Source organism: Artibeus jamaicensis, unplaced genomic scaffold, assembly GCF_021234435.1.
Source record: "Artibeus jamaicensis isolate MK-2021 breed Jamaican fruit bat unplaced genomic scaffold, CSHL_Jam_final contig_685, whole genome shotgun sequence".
Taxonomy (NCBI): Eukaryota; Metazoa; Chordata; class Mammalia; order Chiroptera; family Phyllostomidae; genus Artibeus; species Artibeus jamaicensis.
This window is the reverse complement of record NW_026521924.1, coordinates 2,732,095-2,759,238: the sequence shown is the minus strand read 5'-3', so window position 1 is coordinate 2,759,238 and position 27,144 is coordinate 2,732,095. Positions and strand designations below refer to the sequence as shown.

Genomic DNA, 27,144 nt, shown 5'->3' with positions numbered 1-27,144 from the left:
TGTTTGGCTTGTTTTAATTATACCACCTTGCAGCTGTTGTGTGCAGGACAGAGCTATTTCTCTTTTAAATTTATCAGTGGCTTCTGAGTGAAAGGTTAATACAATTTGGTAAGAAATGAGTAGTTTCACACATTCAAATATTATTAATCCAATTCATTCTGACAGACAGCTTGTTAATTAGAAGTAGCAGTGAACTGAAGCTGCATGTATTTGTTCTGAGTAATTATTCTTTTCAAGAGTGTCTTCTAGGTACCTCTAACAAAGTAGAATTAAGCTCATTCATATAAGAATTTATTTTGTTTTAGTATTTGCCTATCTTTTTCTTATTTCCCTGTGAAACCGGTACTACATAATATTATTTTAAAATTGATATTTTAGTAATGGTAATAAACATTGAATTTTTTTGTTGACCAATGTAACTTGCCTATATTTAATGAATGCTTTTTATGTGATTCTATATTTGTATTTAGGAGTACACAATATGTGGAGAATAAGCCACACCTCTGACACTGACGTATTTCTATTTGATGTATTAGAGTGTGACTCATATAGGTGTTTATATCAAAATTATCTTTATTAAATTAATTAAGAATATTATTAATATATGTTGCTTCTTTATTACAGAAGAAAATACTCAGGAAACATCACAGGTGAAGAAAAATTTGAGTGAAAAAGTTTCCCTCTATAGAGGTGACATCACATTGCTAGAGGTAGATGCTATAGTCAATGCGGGTGAGTAGTTGATTTGTTTGTGATGTATTTGTTTTACAAGTATTTATTGTTTAATAATTTTTATATAAACAGGAATATAAGTATTTTAGAAAAAGGTATAGTTCCTGGTATAGAAATATCTTAATGTATTTCCCTTGTTGATTAAAAGCACTGAGGATTTATTTTTGTGTATGTGCCACAGTTAATGTGCTAACTTTACATAGTATCCATGCCAAGTTGAGACCAGTTGGACCAATTGAAAAGCAATAGATTGTTACAGAAAGTTCTTTAGAAAGAAATTTAGCAGCTCTATTAGTGTTGGTTTTATGCTTAACAATTGGTGAACATAAAAACAAGTTTATCGAGCTTTTTTCTTTAGAATAGCTTATAAAGAGATGATTGAATTACACCAGACAAAAGTAAAATATAAAGAAATTTTATTTATGATTTTCAAACCTCAGTTTTTTTGGTTTCAACTTTTCACATTAGTGATGAAATGCTTTACTTTTATTATTTGAATAATTAAATATGTAAATAATATCATGGTTGAATATGGAATAATAACTGTTATTTGTGGTGCTCTGGATGTCCTATGTATTTTACTATGTAGCTAGATATAAAAAATATGTCATAGTTGTGATTCTATAAAAGTAAATGTTTGTTTTATTTAAAAAGGTTATTTTTCTAAGAGGAAGAGGACTGTCGCAATAAGAGAGGGAAGAATATTGCAATAGGAAGAACCACTTCAATCATGAGATTTATAAGCACCTCAAAGGTCAAACAAAATGTTTTTTTTTTTCCCTAGAGAAGAGTAAGTAGGCAAAAAAGAATTGGATGTGGAGCAGTGGGATGATTTGGTGGTATGATCAGACAGTTGATCAGGGAATGTTTTCTCCTGAGGTCCACTGATTCTTGAGAGAGGTCATTAAGGAGCAGTTCTTTACCTTCCATTCTCAAAGGTGGGCCAAAGTTCAATAGCTTGGAAGAAACCTGACTAAAATTTGATCAAGTCTAGACATTGACCAACCAGAGCAGTCGATGGGGACAAATAGTTCAGCTATTCATTTATGAGTCAAAGAATGGAAATTGGTAGGATCTGGACCTTGGCTTTGTCATAGGTTACAAGCAGTTGGTTGTCCATGAGTTTTATCTAAGCCCTGTGGGGATGAGTGGAAGGGACTGATTTCTTGAATGTTCCTGTTTTCCACAGGTACAGGATTCAGGTAAAGTCCAAGTTTGTCTTGTTTCTCCCTGGTGATGATTAAATTCACACAGAGTAGTAAGAACATCCTTGGTAGTTAAAGAGAAGGGTCTCATGAAGAACTGTAATATTATTAATGGTGGAGTATTATAGCATAGTTCTGGCAAATTTGCAGGAAGTTTGAAAGCCTAGTCAGCTTTTCTTCCCTCAGAATGGACTCTCAGTTGCTTTGTACTGTATCTGCTTTGCCATAATCAGAGCTCAGTTTTTTTGCTTTCTGGTTTTGTGATACCTCTGTATTTCCTTTCTCCTCTATTACCTCTCTAAAATATAAAAGTGTTTGAGAGGATCTCCCAGTGATTTAATATCCACCCAATATGAATCACTCCTTTTGGATAGAATTCCATCTTCAGATTCCTTCACAGAGTATAAGTCTCTCATATCTAGTCTCTGCAGACTCTTCATTTGTTGCATGGGGAGCAGGATGCTTTCCTCTGGTCTCTGGGGCCTCTGGAGGAGACAGGCTCTTGGAAAGTTCATGAACTCCTCTCAAGTACAGAGATTTAATCAGATATCACTGCAGTTAATAAGTTGTCAGTGATCTATTATGCCATATATTTGAGCTCTAATATAAAATGATTTTTATTTTTAAAAAATTTATTGGAGTGACATTGGTTAACAAAATTCTATGGGTTTCAAGTATACATTTCTATGATACATCATCTGTATATTGCACTGTGTGTTTACTACCCAAAGTTAAAATTTTCTGTTACAATATATTTGACATCTTTTGCCCTTTACTACCCTCCTTCTTCCCTCTGGTAACCACCATGCTGTTGTCTATGTCTATGAGTTTCTGTTTGTTTTTCTTGTTTGTTCATTTATTGCTTTCACTTTTATATCCCACATGAGTGAAATCATATGGTTTTTGACCTTTTTGTCTGACTTCTTTATTTTTTTCCTTTGTACTGAATTTATTGGGGTGACACTGGTTAACAAAATTACACAGGTTTCAGGTGCACAATTCTACAACACATCAGCTGTAAAATATACTGTGTGTTCACCATCCCAAGTCAAGTCTCTGTCCATCTTCATTTTCTCTCTGACATATTTCACTTAGCATGATATTCTTAAGATCTTTAAAAGCTCATGTGTGTGTGTATGTATAAAACAAACTTTTTGTGTATTTTTGTAATTTTTAGTTGTTGATTCTAGTTTTTTCCTGTGGAGCACAACTGATGACATGTATTTTCTTCTTAGATACCTAAAGACCACTTTCATGAGTTGTCTGTTTCTTATTATTAGTGTAATACTGAGTTACTATGTTAGTACACTAAATAATAGCAGTAATTACAGTTTTTCTTGAAGTTTGTTGAATGTATATCCATTTATCTCTATCATGAGGCTACAGACTTTCATTTTGAATGATAACCCCTACAATTTATCTCCCTCATGAGGTTACAGTTTTTCATTTTTTATGTTAGCTCCTACAGTGATGTCCTGCCCTTTCGTTCTTAATAAACACTTGATACTGTATATTTATTAAAATGAATCACATGCAATTGAATTTGTAGCACCTCTGACCAATAGCACATTCAGCATTGGGGACTTGATACAATGAGCCAGTTTGGTTCTGATTGTTAAAATGATTTATATTTGATCTATAAATGAAAATGAAAAAATAATTTTTACTGTTTGTTTTTTTGTTGAAATAAAATGATGTGAAGCAGGAAATCATCACAAACATGAAAACATTCCATCATTATTTTGATTCTTTGTCCTTGCCTGTATGTACAATTTTTTCATAGCTGCCACATTGTGTATAAGAGTTTAATGAAACAATATGAAGGCAAGAAGCAACTGTCACTCCCAAAAACCATCTGGCAGGCATCCTTAGCTCACCTCTCTGGCTGTGACAATTATAATTTGGCCTTGTTCCGTATCTCACAAGGACGACCTCATCAGGAAGTTCCTGGGTAGATGGAAAAGAGATGCCAAATATACAATGTAATGACTACTTACAGCTCTCTGCTGTGCAGTTTGGTTGCCTGGTGTGTAAGGAGAGGAACAGCTGTTAACCTTTCAGGTGAACAAGGCAATATGGCAGGAAACTCCAGGGCTGCCTCTGGTGAGAAGGGAAGAGAGGTAGTGCCTATAGTCAAGGTACCGAAGCAAGCCCAGTCATCACTTCTATCAGACTTCTAAAGTTCTCTTTCTATGTCCATGTTAGTACATTGGAATGCCTGATCTTATTCACCATGAATGAAATAACTCAATATTTTAATTATTTTCCTAATATAATATGTTTTCAATTTCCTTAGATTTCTTTAAATGTAATCCAGGATGAGCCTTCTATATATTACATTCTTCTCTGTAGCGAATAATGCATATTTAGTATATTTTAATAAAACAGATATTGTAGACAATAGGGTACACAGGGTAGTAGCACAAGTTTTAGAGCCAGGCAGGTCCAAGTTCAAATTCAGGTTCTCATACCAGTTATTTTTGTTTGTTTGTTTAAAATTTTATGATGAAATAATTATAGGAAATTGCAAAAATAGTACAGAGAGTTCTTTCTACCCTTCACCTTCAGCTGTGTAAGCCTCCCTCAAATGTGATGTCATAAAATTTTACTAAACATAAAGCCTTTGAGGTCCATTATGATTGTTACATGTATCAGTAGTTCATTCCTATTTATTCTGAGTAGGAGTCTATTACATGTGTATATCAAAGTTTGTTCAGGCATTCACCCACTGAAGGATGTTTTGGTTCTCTTCAATATTTTGCTGTAACTAATAGAGTTACTATGAAGATTCATATACAGGTTTTTGTGTGTAGTAGTGGCATGTAGGATGATCTGTTTAGTGTGACTAGGCCTTTATATGATTTTGTACTAAGCCTATCAATCAGAGAATTTTGTTCTTTGCTAGAGCTTAGGGAGAATACATCCATCTAATTTATAGTTCAGTATAATATTCTTAGAGACAGTTTCCCTTGTACCATAATCACAGAAAAATATTTTTTAGGAGATATAATTTGTGAATTATGGGCTATGTAATGAAAAAGCAGTTAACTTTCCTACCCTAATGGGCTGGCTTTGGCTAACAATTAATTCATTTGTCATAAAAAGAATTTCAAAGTGGAAATTGGGGATAGCTGATTTGTTTATTTCACTTATTTCTGTACCCAACCCACCATGCCAAGGACAGGTACATTTACTTTGGGGATAATCATAGGTCAAGTTGTAATGTATATAAGATACACATAACAAATCAAATTTTATAGCATTTTATATTGAACGATCCATTTTAAGGCTTGTGTAAGTGAAGAAATACTAAAGTGAAAAATGAGAATGTGGGGTTTATTGTGTGGAGGTTTTTATTGGGATTATAAAAATATAAATGTAAAACATTTTCCTCCCACAGACAGCAGCACTTAGAAACAAACAAACTATCATACTATAAAAGTACTGCTACTACTACTACCACTGTCGCAGTTCTTCTTTTAGAAAGACCAGAAACAGAGAAAACAGTTTTAGAACTGATACTCTCAAACCTACATTTGTGAAAAAAAAAAAAGGAATGTCAGGAAAAAGCCAAATGAGGTTTCTTCCTGTATGTGAGATATCCCACAAAGCCTATTATTTTGCTGAACACAGATATAAAAATAATCCTGTAGTATAGGATTTTTAATCTTATTTTTATTACAGTTGGCATTCAATATTATTTTGTATTACTTTAAAGTTGTACAGCATTGTGGTTAGATGATCATGTACTTTATAAAGTGGTCCCATCAATATTTTCAGTATCTACCTGGCACCATACATAGTTATTACAATGTTATTGACTGTATTCCCCATGCTGTACTTTTATGGTATTTGTCTTTCTGTCTCTGACTTGTTTACCCTCTAGGTCCCTCCATGCTCTTGCAAATGGTAAGATTTCATTATGGTTTTTTTATGGCCAAGCAATATTCCATTGTATATATGTACCACTGCTTTTTTATCCACTTGTCTATTAATGAGCACTTGTTTTGCTTCTATATCTTGGCTATTTTAAATAATGTTGCAGTGAACATAGTGGTGCATATCTCCTTTCAGGTTAGTATTTTGGCTTTCTTTTTGTTGTTGTTGTTGTTTTTTAATTTTTTAATTTTTTAAAATATATTTTATTAATTATGCCATTACAGTTGTTCTATTTCCCCCTTCATTCCCCTCCACCTTGCACACCCCCTCCACCACCATTCCCCCTTTAGTTTATGACGTGTCTCAAGTTCTTTAGATTCTATATTTCCCCTACTATTCTTGCCCTCCCCCCTATCTATGCTACTTATTCTCTGTACCTTCTCCCCCCTTCTCCTTCTCCCAGTCCCCTGTTGCTAACCCTCCATGTGATCTTCATTTCTATGGTTCTGCTCCTGATCTAGCATAGCTGTCCTCTTAGTTTGCTTTTTGTTTTAGGTGTGGTTGTTAATAACTGTGAGTTTGCTGTCCTTTCACTATTCATCTTTCTTATCTTCTTTTTCTTAGATAAGTCCCTATAACATTTCATATAATAAGGGCTTGGTGATGATGAACTCCTTAAATTTGATCTTCTCTGACAAGCACTTGATCTGCCCTTCCATTCTAAATGAAAGCTTTGCTGGATAGATCAATCTTGGATGTAGGTCTTTGGTTTTCATGACTTGGAATACTTCTTTCCAGCCCCTTCTTGCCTGTAAGGTCATTTTTGAGAAATCCGTTGACAGTCTGATGGGAACTCCTTTGTAGGTGACTGTCCCCTTATCTCTTGCTGCTTCTAGGATTCTCTCCTTCATTTTAATCTTGCCTAATGTAATTACGATGTGCCTTGGTGTGTTCCTTCTTGGGTCCACTTTCTTTGGTACTCTCTGAGCTTCCTGGATTTCCTGGAAGTCTATTTCCTTTGCCAGATTGGGGAAGTTCTCCTTTATTATTTGTTCAAATAAGATTTCCACTGGTGGCTGTTCCTTTTCCCCTCTGGTACTCCTATAATTTGGATGTTGGAGCATTTAAAGATGTCCTGGAGGTTCCTAAGTCTCTCCTCATTTTTTTTTGAATTCTTGTTTCTTCATCCTTTTCTGTCTGGTCACTTTTTTCCTCCTTCTGGTCCACTCCTTTGATTTGAGCCCCAGTTTCCTTTCCATTAATATTGGTTTCCTGTGCATTACCATTCATTTCAATTAGTTTAGCCTTCATATGTTCCTCTAATTTGTGACTAAAATCAACCAGTTCTGTGAGCATCCTGATCACCAGTGTTTTGAACTGTGCACTGAAAGTTTGGCTATTTCTTGGTTGCTTAGATTTATTGGCTCTGGGGCTCTGAGTTGTTCTTGAGCCATATTTTGATCTGTTCATGCCTGTTACTTATGAAGAGCGGAGCCTTAGTTGTTCACCAGGGCAGGGACACCCAGGTCACTGGGTTGTGATGCTGTATGTGGGGGTGGGGTCAGAGAGGGACAATGGTGGTTCCCTCTGCTGCTTCCTGCCACTGGGGCCTGTGTGGTCCAATTTACTGCTAGCTTCTTCACTGGTTTATCTGCTCGCGAATGTGTGACTGTGATCCGCCCTCAGTGGGTCCAATGCCTTGCGCCCTCAGTGGGTCCAACACCTTGCACCCTCAGTGGGTCTGCCCATTTCTCCACACCTGGGATTCGCCCGTGGCTGCTGGTGCACCTGGGTCGTGCTTCTGGGTCAGTCCGGTGGATCTTTCCTGCTGGACCCTGTTCTGCTGCTGCTCTGCCCCTCTTACCGGTTTGGCTGAAGGGTTCATTATTGTCAGACTTCTGTGTAGTTCAATTTTGTGTGGTTTGGCTGTGTTTTTGTTGCTAAAACTTTGTTATTTTTAAACTTGGTTGTGCAAGAAGGTGCAGTGCTTCCACCTATGCCTCCATCTTGGCAGAAGTCCTCAAAAGTAGTATTTTGGCTTTCTTTAGCTATATACCCAGAAGTAGAATCACTGGGTCATGATGCAGTTCTGTCTTTATTTATTTGAGGGAGCTCCATACTGTGTTCCATAGTGGCTGTACCAATCTGCATTCCCACCAACAATGCATGAGGATTCCCTTTTCTCCACATCCTTGCCAACTGGTGTGAAGTAATATTTCATTGTGGTTTTAATGTACATTTCTCTGATGATTAGTATTGTTGAGCATCTTTTCACATGTCTATTGGCCATCTGCATGTCCTCTTTGGAGAAGCGTCTATTCAGATTCTCTGCTCATTTTTTAAAGTGGATTGTTTGTTTTGAGTTGTAGAGTTGTATGTTCTCTAATTCAGTAAGTTGTCTTTGTTGATGGTTATGTTGATAGTTTCATTTGCTGTGTAAAACTTTTTAGTTTGATGTAGTTTCTTTTGTTTATTTTTTGTTTTTCTCTTGCTCAAGGAGATACAGCACAAAAAATATTGCTGAGAAAAGTGTCAGGGGATACTGCTTATGTTGTCTTCTAGAAGTTTTGTGGTTTTGAGTCTTACATTTAAGTCTTTAATCATTTTGAGTTTATTCTTATATCTAGTATATGAAGGTGGTCTAGTTTCATTTTTTGTATCTATCTGTTCAATTTTTGTAACACCATTTATTGATTAGACTATCTTTACTCCGTTTTATGTTTTTGCCTCCTTTGTCATATATTAATTGACCATATAGGGTTTAGTTCTCACCTTCCTATTCTCTTCCACTGATGTATGTGTCTGTTTTAATGATAATATAATGCTACTTTGATTACTGTGGTCTTGTAGTATGGTTTGATACTATGATACCTTTAAATTACCCCCCCCCCAAAGTGCTGTGGCTATTTGGTATGTTTTATGGTTCCATATGCATTTTTGGAATATTTGTTCTGGTTTTGTGATAAATGCTCTTCGTATTTTGATAATAATTGCTTTGAATCTTTAAATTGATTTGGGTAGTATGGACATTTTAATGATGTTAATTCTTCCTAACCATGAGCACTTTATAAGCTTCCATTTATTTGTATCTTTTTCATTTTCTGCCTTAATGTCTTATAATTTTCCAAGCACAGGTCTCTTACTTTCTTGGTTAAATTTATTCCTAGGTATTTTATTATTTTATTGATACAATTGTAAATGGGATTGTTTTCTTGGTTTCTCTTTCTGATAGGTCATTATTGGTATATAAAATACAACTGATTTGTGAATATTTATTTTGTATCCTGCTCCTTTACTAAAATTTTTAGGTCAAATCTAGTGTTATTTTCTTGGAATCTTTAGGGTTCTCTGTATATAGTAGTATCATGTCTTCTACAACTAATGACAGTTTGCTTTTCCTTTTACAATTTGAATGTCTCTTATTTCTTTTTCTTGTCTGATTGCTATGGCTAGGACTTCCAAAACTATGTTGAATAAGAGTGTTAAATATAGACATTCCTGTGTTGTTCCTGATCTTACAGAAAATGCTTTTAGTTTTTCCCATTGAGCATGCCTATAATTTAGCCTTAAAGGCACATTCAAAATAGGGTTATGTCAATAGTTTGCTTTTACATCATAGATATTCTTTATCAAAAAGACTCATTTAATATCTTACAGTATTGGTAATTTAAAAATCTGTAACATTTATTTTTCACTATATAATATTAATGCATGTTCATTGAGAAAGTTGACAAATACAGAAAGGTATAAATCAATAAGATGTGTCAAATTTTTATCCAGAAGTAACCAGTATTAAAACTTGTTTTATATCTTAGTCTTTAAAATGTATATGTAGACAATACTATATGTGCAATAATACTATATGTGCTATATTTATATTGTAACCTGTTTTCCCCCTACTTATATAAATATTATTTTCTATGTCCTTAAATGTTAAGAACATTATTTTATATTATTATTATTTCTTTTTTTACATTTTTATAAATAAAACTGTAATGAATGTCCTGATACTGAAATTTTAATGAACATCTCTGATTATTTTTCCAAAATATATTACTTAGAAGGAATTACTAGATTAAAGGGTATAATATTTTTAAGAAATGATTTTGCTATCCATTGCTCCTTATGGTGTTATAATGTATTTTGTCAAGGGTGATATATAGGTGCAAATTCTTTTAAATACTAGGTTACATCATTATACAATCAAACCTACTAGTTTAATAGTGATTAATGCTATCTATCTTTTATTATCCATGATATTGAATGCTTTTTTTATATTTAATGGGCATTTGTGTGTTTTTTTTAAAGTTTTATGTTTATATTCCTAATCAGGTTTTCTATTAAACATTTGTCTTTTTAAATTGGGGAGAACTTATTTATATATTGATAACAGCAACCTTTGCCACATACATTGGTGATATTTCTTCTAATTTGACATTTACTTTTCAAATATGTTGATGGTATATCATCATATTCTTCATGTGTTCTTATTGGCTTCTTTCTTTGGTATTGAATTTAGAATGGTCTTTGCCACTCTAAAGTTAGGTAAATAGTCTTACATATTTTGCCCCACTTTTTGATGGTTAATTTGTGTTAAACTTCATATAGAATTTATGCTACTGAAAGGTCTGAAGTAGTGAATCATATTTTAAATTATTGTGGCTTTCATTCATGCATTATAATTTGGGATAGTGTGGCTGCTCCCCAACCTCTGCCATTTGTCTGTCATTTAAAGTATGTTTTTGGATAATCTTGTCCTTTTATTCTATCAGATAAAATTTAGAATTTTGTCAAGTTTAAAATCAGAAGAAATAACAAATAACCACCAGAACAACAAAATTCCAGAAATATCAATGGGATTTCACTTAGAAATTTAGGTTATTCAGGGAGTTACGACATCTTTAACATATTGAGTTTTTCTATCTATAAATGTGCTGCTTATTAGATTTATTTCAATCCCTTTCCTCAACATCCCTCAGTGAAGTTTTATAGTTTTTTGCATATGTACTTAAATAGTTGTTTTATTCTAGTGTTGGTAACTGCTCTGCCTGGTTTCAGGAATTGTAATTGCCTCCAATGGCTAAGGATGAGTGAGTGACCTCTGGAATGCAAGCCAAAAAGAGACAAAGCTTGTCTCTGGTAGCAAATGCTGCCTCTGCTTCCCCACCCTGCCCCCAAAGCATGGTTGATGTCCATGATGGGTAAGACTCCTCACACAGTGAGGGGCAACCTAAGCCAGACATGATCACTTGGGAGGCCATCATGGAAGGACTCGGGGGGCTGCAACAAAGAGGGAGCAATAGACCCTTTCCCCCCAGCTATTCTGACATAGCCTGAGTCCCCATTTCCATCTGGGAGAAGCACTTCCTGGCTCTAATCCACTTAAGCCTAAAAACTCATGATGGGGAAGGCGGTGCAGCCTTGTGCTGAAAAGGGCAGGTATTTGAGGTAAATCAGGCATAAGAAAGAATATGTAAAAATCCTGTGAAACCTGCTTTGTTCATAATGCTCTTATTTAAATGATAAGGGTCCAAGCAAGATGTTGATTCCTCAAAGTTTTATGGCTTTTTAGCTATCTGACCCTGGCTGAGAATAAGCCCTCATAGTTCTTTGAATGCTATCTGTTCGTTTGATCCTTACCTTTATTTTTGTGTGAATGAACCCAATGAAAGTCCCTTGAGGAAGGGGCTCTTGGCCCTTCTTCTTTGAGGGATCAGCCACCTTTCCTCCCCAAAGCAGATCATGTCTTGGTAGTGTTACTTTCATCTGTGGCAAATGGGGGGACTTTGTGGGCAGAGTTGCCCCCACATCCTAGCAAGTTTATAATTTTGTTGCCATTATGAATGGTCTCTATTTTTTCATTTTATCAGATTATTTTTGGTAATATCGAAAAGCTATTAATTTAATAATTGTCTACTTTGCTGATATTAATTTTAGCTTGCCAGTTGATCCCCTTGGATTTTCTAGGCACATGCATTGTTATACACACTATTTTTCTGTCCTTTTTACTGCATTGGCTACCACATGATTATAGTGTTAAATTAGTTGTGGTAAGATATTCTTGCTCGTTCCTGATTTTAATGGGAATGCCTGTAGTGAAGTGTTTTGTAATTCATTCATTTGTTCATCACCAAATCATAAACAAATTATTTTAGAAAATAATTCTAAATTTTATCTGATATTTTATGTATCCATTACATGACAAGTAGTATGCTAAGTATGAGAGATAAAATGTGAGAAAAACAGATACCATCTAAGCTTTTGAATTTACAATCCAGTGGGTGATTGTACTTAAACAGTTATCTAAATATATGTAAATTTATAATTCTATAGTTTTGAATTGACAGATTGAGACTTTTGTTGTAAATATCTTTTAAAATTTTACTGATTGTAAGAAATCCTGATATTTCAACTACAAAGCATGACTGGAGAGTTCATTCTATGACAAAAGTTGAAATAAAAAATTAAAGGATTTACCACAATTGAACAATTATTTGTCTGTTTTTAAGCAAGCAGACAAATTAGTACTTGTTCATTTATTTCTATTATTTCTTTGAGCTTTTGGAATTTTTTCTTAATATAGACAGACAACTTAAGTTCATGATCTTTTTAGTTGTTTTTTCTCATTGAAATCGTTTTTCCACCTTTTAATCAGTTCTTTTTATTCTTTCTGAAGAACTCGTTGCCACCTAAGAGACTGTTCAAATAACAGTCTCTTACTGAACTTAGTGAAATTTCAGACCTCTTAATTTGGAATAGCCAGGTATTAAACAGTTAGTAGCTAGCTACAAGTTACTTACGGGGTGATACTGTTGAAGTTTCTGGGAGTGGTAGTACTTAGCATAGAGCCAATAATGTTAAAAAATCATCTCCTACTTCCCGCTCTGCAGATTCAGCCCAGCACCCATTCAAGCTAAACCAGTAAAGGGGGGAAAACTACTGTACATCAACTTTCCCTTCACTTTCCTCCCTCTTTCATGCTAGAACCTGCTGAAAGCTTTATGTCATTTGGCCAACCTGTGGGATATGTTTGAGTAGACAGGTGTGGGTTAGTAGGATAGGGAAGACCTATATATAATTTTTGAGCTGAATTCTTAACACTACTTTAACTTGAAATGTGAACTTCCTGCTGTGGGGGATCTTGGTGTCTTCCCTTTAGTGTAAGGATACAGAGAAAGCAGGATTACTGTGAGGGTGGAGTGCAAGGATGAATGAAAATGAGGCTTGATGATATGTTTAATCATCATTTATATTTGTTATTTAGCTTAGCACCCAAAAATATTTTTTCAAAATATTTCTGCTCTTTGACCTTCACTTGTTTCTGACCTATACATTTTTCTAAAGGAATCTATGAAACCAAATTGAACATTAAATGCTCCTGGGAATTAGAAGATAATTCTCAAGCAAAAATAATTGCCAAGGGGTATGGATAGCTGTCAAGAAATTTCTGCTGAGTTTTTCATTTTCTAGCTTGGACTCCTGCTGTCACTACTTTTAGGGAATACCTCTTAGAGTTGAATAGTACCATAGTCCTCAATTGACTTTGAAAGACCAAAATTAAAAAAAAATGAATGGGGGAAAGTCAGCTCCTATGACATTTGTTTTATATTTTCAGAGACTTTTTTCTCTGAGAATTCTTCAGTGTATTTCAGGAAATTTATATTTTGTTTGTCACACATACTGGTGAGCTGAATTTTAAAAATATTTGAAAATATTTCTGAAGGGTCTTCTTACAAAAGGAATATACTTTAATATTTAAAAAAGGAAAATGTAAAGTACCAAGAACAAAACATTATCCATAATATTCCCAAACAATACACATCATTGTTTGTGTAAGTTCAGCGTTTATGTTTCAGGTTCTTTTTATTTCATAGATACATTTAGATTTTTATAAAATACTGCTTAATTTTTTGTTCTTAAATACTATGGTCATTTTTATATGCCACTTAAAAAAAGATTTTATTTATTTATTTATTTTAGACAGAGGGAAGGAGGGAGAAAGAGGGAGAGAAACATTGATATGCAGTTGCCTCTTGCGCATCCCCTCCTGGGGACCCAACCTGGCCTGCAACCCAGGCATATGCCCTGACTAGTAATCAAACTGATGACCCCTTTGGTTTGTAGGCTGGCACTCAACACTGAACCACACCAGCCAGAGCTATATGTCATTTTTAATAGCTGCACAATGTTTAGTCATACACATGAATGTTAATTAATTTAACTATCTCCTCACTGTTGGAAATTTTGATTGTTCAGGTTTTTTTTATTGTTATAAACAGGCTAAAACAAACATTCTAGCAGATATATCTTGGCAAAAAATATTTAGTTATTCCCTTGAAATAAATTCTTTGGAAGTGAAATTACAACAGCATGAAAAAATTTAAAAGTATTTAAATTTTAAATTTTAAAATTTGGCTTGTGTGTGTATGAAAAGGGGAAAATGACATTGATCTCTGAATTCTAATAATTAATTCATATAAGAATTAGGCTCCATATATGATAGTGAAGAAAATTAACTTATCAATAGAAAGTAGTTATCTTTGCATTTTCATGAAATATAAATCTGTTCAACTTCAGCAGTTTTAGAGAACTGATTTTTATTACCTTTGTGTTATGGAATAGTCCTTTATAAAGTAAATTCTATATACTTAAAAAGGAAAGAGTCAATGCTTGATACTTGAGTAAGAACAATTTTCTTATTTATAGCTCAGATTTGGTGCTTTTTGAATGACCAGTGGTTTATTAAGCTTGGTATTATATAAAGGAAGATTTTGACCATTGTGATAAGAAAGAAATATTGAGAATTATTTTCAACATTCTTACCTGGTTTTGCTTTCTAGTTATAGAAGCAGCTAATGTTTCCTTTAGAATGGAGACAGAAATAAATTTTATTTTGACATATTAGCACCTTGTCCACTACTCTTTTCATTTTTGTAACTTTTTTATTGTTCTTTTTTTTAGAGTTAAGTTTCCTTTTTTGATTCTAAAATGTTTTATTATGTTGACTTTCTTTCCTCTTTCTTTTTTTAAATTGTTCTATTACAGTTGTCTCATTTTTCTCCTGTTGCCCTCTCCTGCCCTGCCTATCCCTGGTCCCACAGTTAGTCTCTACCCTATTGTCCATGTCTATGTGTCCTTTATACATGTTCCTTGACTAGACCCTTCCCCTTTGTAATTGTTTGAAGAAATGCACTTACGACATGAAACTTCCTCATCTTCTTTTGACCTTGAGTTGCAAACTGATTTGCTTTGTTTTAATTTTATGACACATCACATCTCTATTGTGTCCAAAACGAAACTTCAGAGTAGAGATATATTTTTCTACACTGGGATTGTGAACAGAATAAATGTCAGAGAATTATGTTGAAATGGATGTGTATGTATAGGAATGTTGAATAGGTTAGGTACTGCTTCACATATAAACAGCTTGTTAATGTGCAATCAGTCCCTGGAGTTGCTATGAACTTGGAGGTTAATGAACAGGTGGAGAAAGAGGATGAATCCCAATCCAAAATGGGTCTGACAGCTTATCAGGCAATTTCACTGATTGCTAATCTATTTCATTTGGCAATTTAATTTATCACACAGGTATAACTTTTATCCCTTGGGTTTCCAGGTGGAAATTAATTCAAAAACATGTCCAATTCCATGAGGTTGAGGAGACTGTTTAAGCTTTGTGACAACATTTAGAAATAAATTATTGTAAATGCATAAAACAAATTTCTTTTACAATTCCACTTGTGTTATTCAGGTCTTTCCTAAAATGTGTAAATGGTACTAGTATTTGAGGGTATATCGTGACAATGAGCTAAAGTTTATTTGTTTCCATAAGAAAATTTCTAAATTAAATAGACAAATGGTTAATTTTAATCCATCACTGAAATAACTACTAAAATATGTTAAATAATCTTGTGAATATAATTCTATCTTTGAATATAAAAATTACTGGTCTTAAACATGTTTTATAGTATCCGTATCAGGAAATAATGAGCAAAAGAAATTATTTCTTAAAGCTCACAACTTCACATCTTCTGAGTACCTACAAATTCTCTAATTAGACTGATTTACAACTCATTATTTTACTTAAAAATATCTATTAAAGCAGTATTCTTTAACAGTGAGCAAAAAAAGTAGCTTACCTTTCATAGTTCACTCTGACTCCATTTAGAATTCTCAAGGATGAGCCTCAAAGTTGAGCTTAGCTTAGGATGTAGCTATGGTTTTAAAATAAGTTCAAAACCAGAAATACATTTTCTTTACTTTTTAAAGACTCAAGTTATAGTGCATGGAAAGTGAAATTGAATATTGATCCTTGAAAAACAAATGTGTCCTGTAAAAATGACAGAACAAAAGAATACAATAGAAATGATAGAATGATTGATTGTCCAAAGCTTGAAGACAGGAGCCTCCTCCTAAGATGTCATCTTCTCTTGGCATATGTAGCTCTGAGACAGTGATGGGGATGAAATGTTAGAGATTAGTTGCAACCTGGCATGAACTGTTACATTTTATAAGATTGAAGAAGGCTGGTAACAAATCACTTCTGAGAAGGAATTTGAGGAATGAGGGAGCACAAGATCAATAAGATCTATGATATAACTCCAGGAAGGGACACTAGGGAATTCTTAAGCCCTGAAGCACCTTCAGGAAGAATTTAAGTCAGTGAAAGATAATTGAGAAGACAGGAAATCACAAACTGGCACAATACTGTCATTGATTGGAGGTGTCAGGCAAATTGTGGCTATCATTCTTATGACCAAACTGATTAAAGTAATATCTTCATAATCTAGAGGGCCTCAGTGTTGAATCAACTTGGCACCTTTCCCAGATCACCTGTCTGAGTCTTTGGCATTTTTCCTTGGAACACATTGCAGACCTGCAACCTTGTCATTTCAGAAACTGGACTTTCATTTTTACCTTTCAAGGAAAATGATCATTTACTACAGTACTAGTCCTTGGGAATCAAGCCTCTGTGTGTGTGTGTGTGTGTGTGTGTGTGTGTGTGTGTGTGTGTACAGGACATTGTTCGAGTTTTTTCTTTTTCCCTAGGACAGTAATGATTGTGTTAAACTTTAGTAGGCATCAGAATCACTCAGAAGCTGGCTTTAAATGATGATTTCCAGTCTGCAGCACCTGAGGATTCAGGTTCAGTAGGTGTAGGAGGTGCTCTCCAATTAACAAGCATCTGATACAGAGGTTCCGATACAGTAGTCTGCACACCCTTGTTTGGAAATAATTTCCTGGAAATGTAGGACTTAGAGCATGTCAAGAAAGGTCCATGTGCTTGCTCTCTGTTATTCTTTTTAAGACATTTGGAAAATGTTCTCTTTAAGGCTTTTACATATTTGTCTTGGAAAGAGCTGTATCTCCTTCTGTTTTCTTAAAACAAACTAGGCTTTAATATTTGCCTGTCCCATTCTTTCTCTTCCTCTCCTTGTTCTCCACATTTCTCTCTCCTACTTCTTCCTTTCCTTCCTTCTTTCTGATGCACATTTCATATTGTGTTAGAATTTGTGCTTAATTCTCTGCCTGTCATTGGGATGTTAGACATTCTTTTTGTAAAAAAGATTTACTCATTTATTTTTAGAGTGGGGAAGGGAGAGAGAGGGGGGAGAGAAACATCAGTGTGTGGTTGCCTCTCGCGCACCCTCTAATGGGGACCTGGTCTGCAGCCCAGGTATATGCTCTAGACTGGGAATCGCACCTGCGACCCTTTTGGTTCACAGCCTGGCACTCAATCCACTGCGCCCCACCAGCCAGGGTGACATTCTTTGTTCTAGAGGAGCATGAGAAAGTCTGGTCTGTTGCAGAAATGCTGCACAAAGTTTCTATGTTTGTGGCAGCACTGGACAAAGTATAAGGAGGAAACACTGGGCAAGGTTTAAGGAGATTGGGGTTCAAATACTGTTGTGGACCTGATCGGATAGGTTTTGGTGACCTCCATTATAAGTTTATATGTATTGTTTTCTTACTTTATTGGTTTTAATCTGGTTTATCTCTTTTGAATTGCTGACTTGTCTTAAAGGACAGTGTGTAGTGTTCCCTTGGTATCTTTCTGGACTATCTCTGATTCACCATCATACTAAGAATCCATAAATAATTCAATTGGGGAAGCAGTAGAGTTTGGTGGCTGTGGTAGGTTAAAAAAAACACCCCTCCCTGAAGATTTTACCTCCTAGCTCTTGGAATTTATGAATAGTACCTTAGATGGTACATGTAATTAGGTTAAGAATCTTGAGTTTTAACTACACATAGCAGAGAGGGCGATATGAAGATAGAGCTGAGCAAGATTTGAAGATGCTGGCCTTGTAGATTAGAGTGATGTGGCCATGGAGAAGGATTGCTGGTCGGCCCCAGAATTTGGTAGAGGTAAGGAGCTTCTTCCCTAGACTCTCCAGAGGGAGGTAAGTCCTTGGTTTCTGCCCAGCAAAACTGACTTTGGACTTCTGGTCTCCAGAACCGAGAGAATAAATATGTTTTGTTTTGAGCCATGTAGTTTGTAGCATTTTAAAAATAGCAGTTCTAGGAAACTAATACAGTGGTTAAGAGGTTAAGCTTAGAACAATAGGGATCTTATTGTTTGTGTGACCTTAGACAAGTTCTTTAGATCTCTACGTGCTTATAGAGTAGTTCTGAGGAGGAAATTACCTAACATGTATGTATGTGGCTTAAATGGTTTCTGCTTTCTGGTGTATATCATAAACCACTTAGTAAATGTTAAATATGATGGTGATAGTGATGGTGATGCCAATGGTAATAGGAACAATATTAAATACAAGGGGGAAACCCAAATGGATTCATTGTGCTATAGTAAGGTTTCTAATTTAATAAACTATAGGTTGTTACTTCTGAGTAGTTTTATAAAGTGTCCCATGTAAATGACAGTTAGTTACCGCCCCCCCCCCCCAAGAACCCAGTTAGTGAAATAACTAGCATCCTGTAACAAAAATCCCTCAAGTTGGGTTTGTGTTTCATGAGGAATGTAGTTAAGAGATTTTGTCTTTTGGGATGAGGCTTTTTTTTCCCTTTTGTTTAACCTGGGGTTCTTCAAATAGCCAGAAGCGTGAAAGGAGACACCTTTTATCTAAAAACTCAATTTTGGTAGCTGGCATGGGTGATTTCAGTGGAGATACAATGTGTTCATTAGAAGTTCACATAGCTTTAAATTCTTCCAACAGTTCCACAAGTTTGAGTGAAACTGAGATTTATGTTTCTTCCCTGCTACATGTGGCCACTTATGACAAGAATTAGGAGCAATTAAAGATCAAAACCAAAAAAGTATAAAACATAAATACACAAGTTGTAGTGATCCTGATTTTTCCTTATGAAAATTGAGATCCGGTAAGTTTACTTACTGGAATTTTGGACATTCAAACATTATCCTTCAGATATAAACAGGACATTCTGTTAGTGAGCCAAGATGTTGTTAGATCTATAGACATACTGAACCATATGCATAGGCACTGAATAGATCACCTTTCACTGTGATAGAGCTGATGCAATTTAAGAATCAGATGGGTCTGATTTGTGAGGCTTAGCAGCAATGACAGGCCTTTATCCTGCTGTAGTGGGAAAGCTTGAGCTATTTTAGTCATTCTGTCAGACTGACGCTTCCACCCATGAAGTGAATTATTATTTAGAGGATTTTGTCTTCTCAGCAATTATTAAAATATAACTACCAAATGAAATTTCACTATAGCGTTTTGTCAGATCAAGAATGTTCTGAGGGCAGGGACTGTGCTATTCATTTGTACTATTGGCTGACCCATTGTTAGTGCTCAGGAGGTGTTTGTGGAATTAAAGAATTGTTAGGTTTTTTGTTGTAGCCAGGGCTTTTAGTTAGAATGGTGGTAAATAGACTCAGATATTGAAAATTTTCTACTTTCTGTCAGTTAGCAAAAATACCTCAACTGGTGGATTTATTTTTTAATGCACTATTTTAAATTTTTATTTAAAATTTCTTTGGAAACACAAATTGTATTATAAATAAAGTAATATACATAAAATAAGAGGAAGGAGATTACTGATCACTCCAACTTCTAGAAAAGTGTTGATTTTTCCTATTTGTTTTTATATTTATACACTTTTTTGCATTTTTATGATTAGAACTCCTATCTAATTTGGTATACAGTTATCCACTTAATATAAACATTTTCATGTAGCTTATACAGTTCATAATTATAATTTTAAATGGCTTCCTAGTATATTCTCTCCTTCCTTTTCCCCATAATTCCCTATTTCCTTATATGCTTTTGTCTTTACAGTGAATTGTCACTGAGCTTTCCGAGCCTAGTTGAGCAGTGCCCCGATTTCTGTTGACTTTTATGCTCCTAGTATTTTATGCATACAGTGACTGTAGAACTTTTGGTGTTATATAGCTTTTTTCTTTTTACAACAATTGGGAGAAATGAGGTACATCACAGCATGGATTATACAGTTCTGTGTCCTGGTGCCTCACTCAGTGATGGTCACATAGTAGATATTTAACAAGTATTTGCACAGTGCAGATATCATTCTAGGTCTGGGAACAGAAGGAGGACTAAAATACAGTTTTAGGATTTGATGCTCAAAGTGTAGTGGTAGAAACAGGTAGGTAAACCTCATGTAGAAATTGCTGTTCTAGAGTTATATATATGGTGGTAGCAAAACCCAGAGGAGGTTGACATATTCATATAATAGCTTCTTCTTTCTTATGAATTTTCTTTTAGGGGAGAGAGGGTTCATTTCCAGGAATGGTATGGCTAGGCCACAGAGTTAACATTTTTATGGCTCTTAATTTTTCTTGTCAAATTATTTTTGAAATAATTATTTTTTCCTTATATATGCCTATTTTCCCATGTCATTTTTTCATTTATATTTAGTATCTTAAAATGTGTTTTTCATTTTATAATCTCCTATATAATTGTGGTATGCAGAATTCTATGATGTTACTTAAAATTTCTGTACTTCCTCCCAAGGATACATGCCCCAAGTATTCTTTGGGACTATAGATTCAATAGATTTTACTCCCATGATTAGGTTATGGTAAATGGCACAATTGACTTTAAGTTTTTATTATTGTTGTTCAAGTACAGTTGTCTCCATTTTTACCCCACCATGCCCCCCTGCCCCACCTGCCTCCCACCCTTGAACCTACCTACCCCTTTTTGCTTTGTTCATGTGTCCATTATACATGTTCCTTGATGGCCCTTCCTCTGTTATCCCCCATTATCCCTCTTCCTGCTCCTCTCTGGTTACTGTATGTTTGTTCTTTATTTCAATGTCTCTGGTTGTATTTTGCTTTCTTGTTTGTTTTGTTGATTAGGTTCCACATATAGATGAGATCATATGGTGCAGTCACTGTGGAAAACCATATGGAATTTCCTCAGAAAACAAGATTAAGAAGAACATTTCCTAATTAAGAAGAACATTATCAAGATGGGTTTGACCCTACATAGTTATGATCATAGTAGCCCTTTAAAAGCACCATTTTCTCTAGCTGTCAGTAAAAGAGGAAGTCATAAAAATTAAAAGCATGGCAAGCATTCATCACTTTATCAATACCTTGAAGATTAAAAAGATCATATGGAAAGGACCTAGATTTGAAATGGTCAATTCCTCAGTTTCTAGGAGCTGATCACCAACAAGGAAATAGGGGTTTCAGTCCTACCACTAAAAGGAACTGAATACTGTCAACAAGAATGAGCTCAGGAGAATATTTTTCTTTAGTTTCTGGACTAGAACTCAGCCCCGCCAGTGCCTGAATTTCAACTTGAAATACACAGTGCATAGTGCCTGTACTTCTGGCCTATAGAAGTGTGAACTAATAAATGAGTATTGTTTTAAGCTGCTAAGTTGTAGAAGTTTGTTATTCAGCAATAGAAAATTAATATAATAATATATTAATTGTGCTATTTACTGCACATATCTTTTCTGCTTTATTTTATTATAAGTTTTACTTATATAAAAAAGTTTTAGACTTCTGGTCAAGATGGAAGCATAGGTAGACATGCTTTGCCTCTTTGTGCATCCACATGAAGAAATACAATTAACCTGAAAACAAAAAACACCCAGATCTGTCAGAAAATTGAACTGTATGGAAGTGCAACAACCAAGGATTTAAAGAAGCCATATTCATCCAGACGGTTAGAGGGGCAGAGCCGCAGAGTTGGGGTGGAGAGGATGTGGCATGGTTCGAATAGGGGACAGCAGTGGCAGCGGAATGGGCGGTTCCCCATTCATGTGTGGTGGATAGAAATCAGGAAAGAAAACTTGGGAGTGAGTGATCCTAGCCCCTAGGCCAGACTACTGCCCAGGGTTCCAGAGCTGGAAAGATAAAGCCTTATAACCTCTGGCTGTGGGACTGGGGAAGTGGAAGGAGCTGCTGGTTTCTCAGGAGAGTCCACTTAAAGGGCCTGTATGGACTCACAAACCACCCACTCTGGGAATCGCCACCAAAGCAACAGCTGGAAGGGTTCCAGTTGCATACAAGAAGTGGGTGAAGTGACTGGAAATAGGGCGAGTGCCAGACAAACCTCCAGAAGACAGGCAGCAACATTTCCCCTTCTCTGACCCCTCCCCTCACACAGAACACAAAGCAGTGAAGAGGGTTCAGATATGTTTTTGCCTCAATATTTGGATGGAGCTCTTTTTATTGTTTGTTTTATCCTTACCCTAGGATATGCTTATTGATTTTAGAGAGAGAGTGGAAGGGAGTGAGAGAGAGAGGGATGGAAACATTGATGTGAGAGAGAAACATTGACCAGTTTCCTCTTGTATGAGATCCCACTGAGGACTGAACCCACAACCCAGATATGTGCCCTGACTGGAAATCAAACCTGCAGCCTTTTTTGGGCATGATGCTCCAGCCAACTGAACCACACCAGCGAGAGCTGGTTGGAACTTTTTATTTTTGTACTTCAACAGTAAATGGGCCCTAACATTAAAGGGTAGCTTCTTAGAACAATGCCATTTGTTTTTCCTTTCACCCTAATTCTTGGCAAGAGAAAGCTTCTTCAGATACTTAATTGTTATCCTACCATTTTTCCAAATTGCAAATTCTATGGAGAGCCTAGATCTGATCTATTGCCTATTATTGTCAGTGTTGTTCAGATCTAGAATAGACTTCTATAAGAGACTAAAAGGAATCCAAAGATAGTTATAAACAGTAAACTTGAATAATGTGATTATAAAAAAAATTTTAACAACCATCCATTTTATTGATTTATGTAGATGCTTCAGGTATTTCTCTAATGTTCCCAGATGTATCACACTAGTTAGCATCCTAAACAAGGATGTGGACACATCTTTGAATATATAGATATTAAGAACCTAGTTAGTGCTAGCTCTTTAGTCCTTACATTTTTTGCCTTTTCTCTATGACACTTTGGTGTCAAACTGCCTGTGCCAAGAAAATGTCAATGTTCTAAATGAAAGTATATATGTATACTAATTTGTTTTTTTGGCAGACCTCATAGAAAGACTTGGATTTTATATAGGCAAAAACTAGTAGTTATGCTGAATTTAAGACAATATTTTCATTTTTATAATATAAATATGTGATAATACATTCAAATATGGGATTATTTTTAGTAAAGCTTGATTTAAGCATTGAGACAAAAATTAGAATCATGGGAATGAGAAAACTCTAATTATAATCCTCACACCCAAGCACACAGACATTATGTATAGACTGGAAAGTGATCTTGTCATACAGTGTCCAGATTTACAATATAATTTTAAAGCTTGAGTGGAACTCAGAGGCTTTTCCAGGCCAGATGCTTCATGTTACAGGTGGGGAAATCGAGACCTAGATAGAGGATGTAACACACTCAAGGACACTCAAGCCATATGTGACAGAACCACGAGTAGGGTCCAGGTCTTCTGATATTTACTTTTTTTAAATTAGATTTTATTATGAAATACATCACATATTCACGTTACATATCACATATATACTCTTTTTTTAATTGATTGATTTTTATAGAGAAATGGAAAGAGAGATTTTTTTCATTCCACTTATTTCTGCATTCATTGGTTGATTCTTGTGTATGCCTTGACCGGGTATTGAATCTTCAATTTTGACATATTGGGATGACGCTCTAACCAACTGAGCTATCTGGCCAGGGCCCTGACATTTACTTTTATTCTTTTCCTTAATTCAATCCCATGTACTTCTTACCATACTTAATAATTCAGTAGAATTGGCAGGTAAGTTGATATCGTAAGGTGGACTCTGGAGGATTTTAGGACTCATTGTTCTTTTCTATAATATTGAAACAGGATGGTTTGTATTAGAATAATGAACCTTCTATCTTTCAAAATATTTGTTTATATGAAATATGGATAGTAACTGAAAACTGTGATTACACCATTATTGTTTGGCCTTAGTGAATTTCTGGACATTTTTGTATGGTACTGTTGCTGGGTATTTTTAGTTTGTTGGTTAGAGAAAGGAAGCACTTTCACAGATATGTTTTTTTTTTATATTAACACCTGACTACTTTTCCATGGATCTCATTTTTACCTGAAATGACAAAACTAAAAGATATATTGTTGTATCTTTTATTTGTTTATTTTTAATTAAATTTACTGGGATGAAATTGGTTAATAGGATCATACTGGTTTCAAGTGTACATTCCTCTGATAAATGATCAATGTACTGCATTGTGTGCCCACTACCCAAAGTCAGATCATCTTTGATCACCATATATTTGGACCCCTTTTCTCTTCACTATCCCTCCAGATCTTTCCCTCTCATAACCACTATACTATTGTCTTTGCCTATAGCTTCAGTTTTGTATCACACATGTCTGTGAAATCATACAGTTCTTAGCATTTTCTGACCGACTTATTTCACCTAGCATAATATTCTCAGGGCCATCTATGTTGTCATACATGGCATTATTTCATATTTGCTTATGAATATGAAGTAGTATTCCATAGTATATATGTATGACATCTTCATTATGCAGTCCTTTATCAAAGGACAGTTTGGTGGTTTCCATGTCCTGGCCACTGTGAATAGTACTGCAGTGAACATAGGGGTGCATATATCTTTTTGAATAAAGGTTTTCAATTTTGGAGGGTAGATACCCAGAAGAGGGATTGCTGGGTCATATGATAAATCTATTCTTATTTTTTTTTGAGGAAACTCCATACTGTTTTTCACTGTGGCTGTACCATTTTACATTCTCATGAGCAGTGAATGAGAGTTCCTTTTTCTCCACAGCTTCTCAAACACTGTTATTACTTGTCTTGCTGATAATAGCCATTCTAGCAGGTGTGAGGAGGTGACTCATTGTAGTTTTGATTTGCATTTCCCTAATGGCTAGTGAAGTTGAACATCTTTTTGTATATCTGTTGGCCATTTGTATGTTTTCTTGGGAGAAGTGTCTGTTAAGGTCCTGTGCGGATGTTTGTTTGGTGTTGAGTTGTAGGAGTTCTTTAATTCTTTGGATATTAATCCCTTACCGGTGCTGTTGTCTGCAAATATTTTTTCCCATTTGGTTGGGGAGAGAGAAACATTGATGTGAGAGAGATTATCGATCAGTTTCCTCCCATACATGCCCTAACCAGGAATTTAGCCCACAAACTTTTGGTTATAGGATAAGGCTTTAATCAGCTGAGCCCCATCAGCTGGCTAGGGCTTGTTGGTTTCTTTTGCTATGCAGAAGGTTTTTAGTTTGATATAGTCTCATTCATTTATTTTCACCTTTACTTCCACTGCCTTTGGGGTCAAATTTGTAGAATGTTCTCTATGACACAAGTCAATAAGTTGAATACCTATAGTTTCTCCTATGTACTTTATTGTTTCAGCTCTTATGTTTAGGTCTTTGATCCATTTTGAATTAAGTTTTGTACAAGGTGACAAACGATAATCTAGTTTTATTATTTTGCATGTGGCTTTCCAATTCTCCTAGCACCATTTATTGAAGAAGCACATTTATAGGTATGTGCCCTGACTGACAATTAAACTGGTAACCTTTTGGTTCACAGAACAATGCTCCCATCAAATGAGGCACATGGCCAGGGCTGGTATTTGACGTCTTTTGTGGCTCCATACAAATCTGACTATTTTTTGTTTGTTTTCTTAAAAAAATGGCATTGGGTACCAGCTGGTATAGCTCTTGGTTGGAGCATCATTCTGTAATTTAAAGGTTCTGGATTCAAATCCAGAGCAGGGAAAAGACCAAGGTTGTGGATTTGATCCTTGGTTAGGGTGCATATTAGAGGCAACTGATTGAGGTTCCTCTCTGACATCAATATTTCTTTCTCTCCCTTCCTCTCTCTCTCTCTAAAAGCAATGAAAAAATAACCTTGGGTGACTATAAAAATAATTACATTGGGATTTTGATGGGGATTACTTTAAATCTGTATATTGCTTTGGGTAATATGGACATTTTAACTATGTTGATTCTTTCAGTGAATTAACATGGAATGTCTTGCCATTTCCTTGTGTCTGTTTTGAGATCTTTTACTAATGTTTTGTAGTTTTCAGTATATAGGTCCTTTGTATCCTTTGTTTTAATCCTAAATATTTTATTCTTTTGGTTTAAATTGCAAAAGGAATTACTTAAATTTTTTTCTTAAGTTGTTCATGCATGGGAAAGAAGAGTGGATTCTTATACATTGATTTTTGTATCCTGCAACTTTGCTGTATTTGTTTATTGTTTTTAATAGTTTTGGGTGGAGTTTTTAGGGTTTTCTATATATAGAATTAGGTCATCTGCAAAAAGTGACATTTTTTTCTTCTTCCCAATCCAGATGCCTTTCCTTTCTTCTTTTGGCCTGATTTCTCTGGCTAGGGCTTCCAGGACTATGTTAAATAAGAATGGTGAGAATTGGCATCTTTACCTTGTTCCTGATTTTAGAGGAGAAGCTTTGTTTTTCAACATTGAGTATGATATTGGCTGAAGTTTTGTCATACATGACCTTTGTGTTGAGGTACTTTACTTCTATACTCATTTTACTGAGTGTTTTAATCATAAATGGGTGTTGTATCTTATCAAGTGCTTTTTCTGCATCTGTCTATATGATCATTTCATCTTTATTCTTTGTTTTGTTAATAGGGCATATTACCTCCGTCAATTTGCATATGTTGAATGATCTTTGTGCTCCTGTAATGGACCCCACATTATCATGACGCGTTTTTTAATGTATTATATTTGATTTGTTAGTATTTCGTTTTGGATTTTTACATCTGTGTTAATCAGAGATATTGGTCTGTAGTTTTCTTTTTGTGTGTTCTTCTTGGCATGTTTTGGTAGCAGGGTTACGTTGGCCTCATAAAATGTGTTAGGAAGTATTGCCTCTTTTCAATTTTTTGGAAGAGTTTGAGAAGGATAGG

The 27,144-nt window shown here is 35.1% G+C and overlaps 1 protein-coding gene across 1 annotated transcript in view; it reads left to right on the top strand.

Moving 5' to 3' along the window:
• The window catches only part of MACROD2 (mono-ADP ribosylhydrolase 2), a 2,162,759-nt gene that overhangs the window by 73,499 nt on the left and 2,062,116 nt on the right, over nt 1-27,144 (top strand). The window contains exon 3 of the mRNA XM_053671340.1: nt 625-732. Coding sequence (XP_053527315.1) covers nt 625-732 — 108 coding nt within the window. The remainder of the gene's footprint in view (nt 1-624; nt 733-27,144) is intronic.